Below are 8159 nucleotides of genomic sequence, written 5' to 3' on the forward strand. Positions count from 1 at the left end.
AGAGAGATTTTTATCTTGAATCTACTCATAGTGGAAGCATACAGGGTCATCTTCATCATTACGTCGAGTCACTTGCATGTGTTTGATGCAGTAAGCTGGTAGTTTAATTTGTTCGAAAAAGGAAAAGGAAAAAATATTATAAAGAAGAAAAAGGAAAAGGAAAAAAAAAAGAACAAAAAAAAAGAAAAAAAAAACATTAAAGGAAAAAAAAGCTCATGACTGAGCTTACAAGATCCCAACAAAAGCTGGATCAACACAATCTAAATCTAAAGAATAGGTTGGATCAACGAGCAGCCTGATCATTTATTTCTTTGCCGACTTTTTGTGATCTCTGCCAAGCTTGTCAATGTTTGGTTGGTCCTTCCATCCTAACTTTACAAACTCCTCATTATTCCAAGATTTCTCATATTTATCATTTAGCCCACGGAATATGCTCGTCTCTTTACCACTGATATCTCCTAACAAGCCAGAAATTTTTTCACTAACTATTAAATGATTTTTTCAAGGCATCGGAGTCTTCAATATTTTCTTCTCTTGATTCAAATAGATTGGGAGTAATATAGGTAGATTCGGAGTTTAACCAGAGGCTTATTATACGACTAGGCATAAAACAGTAATATGGAAATTTTATTTAACGATGAGGGGAGGAACTGCACGACAAACAGACTCCATATTAACACAATACGAACAAGCACCTTACTATAACACACATAAATAAATTAGCTCTTTAAGATCATAAGATATAACCTTATCCCCTGATACAGCAACCACCAGCTTTGACAATGATTCTACTAGTATATATATTGCGATGAGATTCAAGTGGATCGTTCCCTGGATATAGAGCTACAAATCTCTCCAAGTCAAGCCTGTATATACGTTTCCAACTTGAGTAATCAATTTCCATCTTCAAAATGTCGAAACGAGTATGACTTGATTCAAGCTCTATAAGATACAAATGACCACCACACTCCCCGAAATACATAATAACATTCATGAGATCATTACTATTTGGCAACGGCTTCACTAGTTCTTGTTCGATATCAAAATAAATTGAGGACTCAATCCAGTGCAAACAGCCATTCCAATATACACCAGGTCGAGAAAACATACATGTACCCCCGTAAAATGGATTTTCATAGGTGGAATTGAGCTTCCTCCAAGAGTTTGTTTTAGACGAGTATATTTCAATATAAAACTTATCATGAACGTCTTTATCCCAATTTCTACGACAAAGGGGTGCAACTCTCCAGATGCAGATAACTTGATAGTCCATGGACTTAATTGGATCAAAAGCTAAACTGATACTGCAAACATCGTTCCAACAATCGCCTTGTTATGGAACATTATCTGTGAAAGGGGATGGTGGAACACGTTTATATCGTCTCGTGGTTGGATTGTAAATGTAAGTTTTGTACGCAGGAATACATGTAGTCTTTAACGAATCCTCATCAGTTTCAACATCAATAAAAATCTATCTTTTGCAACATAAAAGACCATTACAAGTGTTAGAGTATACAAATATTATATGGAAAGTTTTAGTATTTAGAGTTATATTTAGCGTTTGATATATTTAGTATGAATTGATTTACAAGTGTTAGTCTTGCATACTAAGTTATGGTATCGCTATATATACCTTATGGGTTCTTAATGTAAATTATCTCATTCAATAATACAATTCTTTTTTATCATAATATCTAGTAGTTCTGTCTTGGTATCAGAAGGTTCCATCCGGACCTGTTGCCCACTTCGTTTTCTTTTCTAACCGGCGGCGGTAGCCTTCAATGCTACCGTCCGCTGGATCTTTCCTCCACTGCAATATGATTAGTTTTTCTTATTAGATTTTTTATTTTTTAGGTTTATCATCTACAAAACCTTTCTTTCCTATTTTCTCATGAAGTTCTACTCACTGACACCATCTTCATCCATTCTCCCAATTCTTCTTTTACTTTACGGATGAACTTTCGAGCCGAATCAGAGCTTCGTCCATTCTCCTCTTTATCTGTTCCATCTCCACTTTTCCCAACTGTTTTCGTCCCACTTGCTTTCTTTTCCATCTGTGTTGCTTACGTCCAGTAGTATACACACATCTCCCTACGTATACAGTACCCCTTCTCTTATTCATTGTTTATTTCTTTCCATATTATATTATTAATCCTAAGCCCCCGCTCAACCTATAATAATTCCATTATCACATCGGCTCCTTGTGTCTGTCCGTAGACATCATCCCTTCTCAAACTCTTGTCTTCACTGCCAATCCTCACCATCTCGTCTCACTACACCAACAGCCAACACCTTCTACTCCTTGTTACATCCATCATCAGCCACCTACGATCATCATCAATGGCAGCAGTACTCTATCGTTCTCATCACTTCCATCGTTCCCTGTTATTCTTCTCAACTAACCACTATGTCGAGCGGACACAGCAACAACAGTTCCATCAACCAGCATCGCCGGTTACCAATCATCCTCTCTTGTTTACTGCCATTATTCATCTACTGCCATTAATGCATGGCAGTTACGTACCCGTTTCTTCTTTACCTGTCAACCACCACCGTAGCCTCTTCTCTTTTCCCTTAAGTTGTGTACGGTGAGACAACTCATCCGTAGCCTTCCCGGATATTCACTACGGATTGGAAACTCATCCATAGGTTAAAGAACAAGATTAAGTAATCTCGATCAGTAACTCGGCCCTCAACTCTGGGTCGCCCACAACTTTCCTAGGGATTTTAAAACCACACCAACGACCAGTAACGGTGGTGTCAGCCCCTTCCTTCTCCTCTCCTGTATTTACTTTTTCATATTTACTACCATCAAAAAGGAGAAAATCGTATATAACTTCAAAATATTCGTCCGTATTAACAAATCCTTGTAAGCTTTCATGGGAAAATTTATGAGGGCTTTCAAAGAACAAGCCGCTGGTTTTATGTTTGTGTCGACGAAAGTGGGTAATAGCAAAAATTGGGTCAGAAATAGGAGAAAGCCATTGTTTTGATACTGACTTGAATACAAGCAGCGATTTCGCAGGTAGACGTATCAAAATAAGTGTTAACAGATCAATGTCACTGATTACTTCATCTATAACGGAACAACAAGAAGAAGACGTTTCCGTTGATGGTGATGATAACGATAAATTCTCAACTGCAGGAACTGAATCGTGAGAACGGATCGTACCTGGTGATGACGACGAAGAAACCCCCATCCTCAGACTCCGATACCCCTATTCTGCATGATCGTCGGGAAATAACATGGGGATGTTTCTTTTATACTCCGTGGCCTCTCACTTGCCAAAAATAAGTCTACAAGGCCAGCCCAAAGAATTCAACACAAAATTGTTTAAAAAGACCAAAATCAACAATTCCTGGGATGAAATGGACAGTTAGATTTTGATACTGTTTAAATGGACAAAAATGTAAAAATAGTCAGGATGTAACCAGTTTCATCGTGCCCATTTTCAAATAGTTTTTCTTATTTTTAATTTACACGGGATGTATCCAGTTTCATCCTTGCTATTTTTTAAATTTAAGCTAGGATGAATCCAGTTTCATCCTTGCTATTTTTTTTGGCCATTTCACCCAAACTATTTTTTACTCGTCCATTTAAACTGTGATTTAAAAATATTTGGACAAATGACCCATTTTCCGAAAATTCAACTCTCGGAGACTAGGCCAGTCGCACTTGTAAATCCACAAGACTAGGCCAAAATATAACGGAGTACTAGGGCCAAGCGATGGTGAAGCTCGTCTTTTTCTTTTAATCCTTTCAATCTTTATTCAGGCTACAGGCGTTCAATTTGAAGATAACACGAGTAACTGTGATTTCATGTATAGAGGCCGCCAGATTCATGTATGGATTTCGTTGTGTCTTGGCAGTTGAAATTCAGGACCGAACCAAGGGAATTTTTTATATTTTGTATGCCTTTCGCCATATGGCAGCAAATCTGGGAGGAAAGGAACGATAAAGTTTTCCGCAACAAGGAAAAAACAGTAGAAAGGGTTATTATTCAAGTGAAGGCTTCCTATTCAGTTGGGCGAGAGTTCATGAATCCTTTAAGCATTTTAAGTTTGCGGATTTCATGCACAGTTGGGAGGTTTTTAAGTAGTAACTAGCTTCAAACATGTAGTAGGGGAAATGTTTTTTGTTCCATGTTTTGTACTCCCCTTTACTCGTTTTGTGTTGTCCAGTTTGAATAGTTGTGTGTTGTTTCTTTTAGTGCTACCTCAGCACTCTCTAGTGAATGAATTTTATTTTCTACAAAAAAACACGAGTAACTGTGAAAATATGAAGATCCGTATCCATTATAATAAAACACAAAAATGAGGCTCATGTTGAAAATCAATACGGTACTATTCATTATAGGTTGACATTTTTCCTTAAAGTTCTAAACATGAACCTCTGAATCGTTCCGTATGTATTTCACAATTTAAACAAGAAAAAGAATCTTGAAATGCAAAATTTGGCTCCCTCTGCATCTGCTGATACGTCATGTTTCTGAAACTAGTAGAAATGCATCATACTCATAGTTCAACATGATACTAAAACTGTTGCCGTGTATGTTAACCATATATCAAACTTCTCCTCTAGGTAAACTGCAACAACTAGTTAGAGAGTAGGAATCATGTAGATACCAACTACCTCAACCGGTAGTTAGTGTCAGTGATGACAGCTTAGAAACACAAACTACAGAAAAGTTGGCGTATCTCCCTGAACACAGGCGACTGGATAACATCACTCAGACAAGCAGCTTCTCTCTAACAATTCACAAACTGTGCTTGGATGTTTGACAGACAAAAAAAGAAGAAGAGAATATCAGAGTTAACTGCATTAGACACAGGCGAGTGACTCAACGTAGTGATGAACATGACCTTTTATGCCTCCACAAACAGGAGGCTTAAGATAAAAATATCTGTCATGACAAGTATGAATTTCGGTAGCACTCATTTCTTTAAAATCATAAGATACAAGCTTATCCCCAGATACGGAAACCACCAGCTTTGACAATGATTCTGCTTCATCTTCCTCGAGGAACAATACTACTCTATAAAGATATATAAATTCAAGTGGATCGTTCCCAGGATAAAGAGCTACAAGTCTATCCAAGTCAAGCCTGTATATACGTTTCCAACCAGAGTAATCAATCTCCATCTTTAAAATGTCGAAACGAGCTTCACATGATTCAAGCTCTATAAGATACAAATTACCACCACATTCTCCGAAATACATAACAGTGAGCGGCTGAACAAACTTAACAGTATCAGTAGGCGAAGCTGGCAACGGCTTCACTATTTCTTGTTTGATATCGAAATAAATTGACGACTCCGAATTCTGATACCCAATCCAGTGCAAACAACCATTCCAATATACACCAGGTCGCTCATTTAATTTAATTGAATACGGAGAATCGAGCTTCTTCCAAGAGTTTGTTTTAGATGAGTATATTTCAAAATAGTACTTACCATGAACTTCTGCATTCCAATCTTTAGTACAACAGGGTTCAACGTTCCAAATGCAAATAACTTGATAGTGTTGATCCAGTGACTTGAGTGGATCAAAAGCTAAACTGATACTGCAAACCTTGATAAAACAATTGTCCCGTTCAGGGGGAACATTATCTCTGAAAGGAGATGGTGGAAGACATCTGTATTGCCTGGTGGTTGGGTTGTAGATGTAAGTTTTGTACGTAGAAATATGTTGTGGTACGCAACCCCAATCAAAATGACCATCAATTTTATAAACATCAATGTCATCATCAATTTTAGCATCAATTTCAGTCTGTCTAGTGCAACATAAAAGACCATTACAAGATTGACTGATCCGGAAACGATACTCCCCCACCGACTCATACTTACCCGGCTCTGGATCGTCGCCGAATTTACGAGGGATTTTAAACTACCACCACTGGCAGTCACCTCCTTCTCCTCTCCTAGATATCCTTGTTCATATTTACTACCGTCAAGAAGGAGAAAATCGTAAGAATAGTCGTAATAAGGATCAGCAATTACTGGTGAGCTATTAAGGAAGAATCCAGTGGTTTTAGGGTTTTGTCGTCGAAAGTGGCTAATAGCAAAAATTGGGTCAGTAATAATAGAAAGCCATTGTTTGGATACAGACTTGAGCACAAGCAGTGATTTTGAAGGTAGACATATCAGAATAAGTGTTAACAGACCAATATCACTAATTACTTTATCTATAACAGAACAAACCGAAGAAGATGTTTCGGTTGATGATGATGTTTGGTAAATTGACATCCCATGCGCAGTGGAACACATGATCATAAAGAGCAACTGGTGATTTCTACCAAATAGGAAGAATAATAAGAGAACATAATTCTAGTCATATATATATATATATATATATAGAGAACACAAACTTGGCCTCAAAGTTTTAATCTCAACTCTTTCCAAAACTCTGTCAAACCTAGATTAGGAAATCCAACCAATGTGGAAACCGACCAATAACGATTGAAAAGGTCTAAAACAGGAAATCACTTATTAATTACCTAACAGATGATAACATGATCGTATCTGAGATTGGCGACGAAGAAACGGTAGAAATCCCCATGACCCATCCTCATACTTCAGAAACCCCTGTTCTTTTTCTGAGATAGTCGTCAGAAAATAATTATAGGGATTTTTTCTTTTATACTTCGTGTTGCTCAAGTCAAAGTGAGAAATCGGGTACATCTTAAAGTGAATACGGGTTAATCCATAGACCGGTTAATGATATGAATTTTACCCATGGGGTTATCCACATCGGTATGTATATGCATGGCTGAATAAAGTACTCGTGGCTTTAACTTAATAATAATGTTGTCAAGCGGACACTTCCTACACTATTATTAATGGCTTTAACTGCATTCAGACAATCTCCTTCTAGATGAAGCTTTTCCACTGCTACAGATTTTGCCACTTTATGTCTGGTAATGCTTCAGCCTGCTCCTTATCCTAACCTAATCCAGCAAGTGTGTAGGATCAGAATCTCGCAACGATAATGTCTCAGCGAAATTATCAACTACACAACACAACAGCGTCGCAGAACAATTTCAGAAATGATACGATAAACGAAGTCAGCTAGGATCATGAGAAAGAAGTGATAGTCCTGCGAAAATTATAGAACTTGCGAAATTAACATTTGTAAGGTTGCGAGAATGTCGCAGACCATACCCGAAAATAAAGGACAGATTAAATGTCATCCACTATGTATTTCCCTATAAATAGTCGTTCAAGTTGTAAAGAAAGTGAGAGATCTTTTTTGAGTAAGAAACAAGTAAATAGGAGAGAGAAAGTCGAGAACAGAGGTCATTCTTGATTTCTTTATCTTTTCTTATAAGAACATTCAAAGATTGATCAATAAAATGAAGAGTGTAAACCTAAAAATGAGTTGATTAATAATGAAATCATATGAGGGGTGTAGTGTAGGATTTCCTGCAACTACAAAGTGATTGTGCTCCTCCACATTGCCTTGCATCATTAAACATAATAAGACCTATACCCAGAGTAGTTGCGATAGCACCAACCCACCTTATACTGTTTAGCTGCCCTGCTGATTCTGTTCATATTTTGAGATTATTATCACCCATTTAACATGAAGCCATCATATTAACATAACTTCCTTGCTGGTTCACAATCCAAGTGTGATCCAAGGCCTGGTTGTTCATAACAAACGCCTTGAACGAACGTCAGTTTCCAAGTTTATAAAGTAAAATAAACGTATCCCGTAGAGTTAATTAGGATCCACTCTCTAACCGTGCAACAAATAACATTTTCAAAAAAGGTACTGTATTAGAATGAACGCAAGAAAATTATCATAAGAAATAATTTACCTAGCTTAATTGGGGGCCATCAGAATTAATTGGGGGCCATGCATTGGAGGACAAAAAAGGTCACCATAACCTAATTTGGATCACCCCTTATAAAAATATTTTTTTAAATGGCCAAAACGCCCTTAAATGATTAGAGTCAAAATTTAATTAATTAGTGATAATCTTAATTAATTAGTGATAATCTTACTTAATTAGAGTTTAATTTTTTTTCCAGATTTTTTATCTGCAATTTTTAGTCTAACTTTTTTTTCCTTTTTTTTTTTTGCCCAGATAGTATGAGAAATCGTCAAGGTATTAAAAAATTTCATTGACGACCCTCAATAGTCGTTAATGTTTAGA

General features: G+C 36.9%; 1 protein-coding gene across 1 annotated transcript; it reads right to left on the bottom strand.

The window, feature by feature from the left end:
• Positions 1-4822: 4822 nt before the first annotated feature.
• Positions 4823-6267, bottom strand: LOC113280202 (F-box protein At5g07610-like). Its single transcript, XM_026528856.1, has 2 exons — positions 5848-6267; positions 4823-5770 (listed from the first exon to the last, which is right to left on the bottom strand). The coding sequence occupies exons 1-2, from the start codon at positions 6265-6267 to the stop codon at positions 4823-4825; spliced, it is 1368 nt and encodes a 455-aa protein (XP_026384641.1).
• Positions 6268-8159: the final 1892 nt, after the last annotated feature.

The sequence above is a fragment of the Papaver somniferum genome, chromosome 5 (genome assembly GCF_003573695.1).
Source record: "Papaver somniferum cultivar HN1 chromosome 5, ASM357369v1, whole genome shotgun sequence".
Classification (NCBI taxonomy): domain Eukaryota; kingdom Viridiplantae; phylum Streptophyta; class Magnoliopsida; order Ranunculales; family Papaveraceae; genus Papaver; species Papaver somniferum.

Excerpts from the sequence above, each read along its gene's own strand:
- LOC113280202 (XM_026528856.1), bottom strand. The coding sequence starts at position 6,267 with ATGTGTTCCACTGCGCATGGGATGTCAATTTACCAAACATCATCATCA. Across the intron at positions 5,771-5,847 it reads CGGCGACGATCCAGAGCCGG|ACTGAAATTGATGCTAAAAT; the intron begins GTAAGTATGAGT and ends TGCACTAGACAG.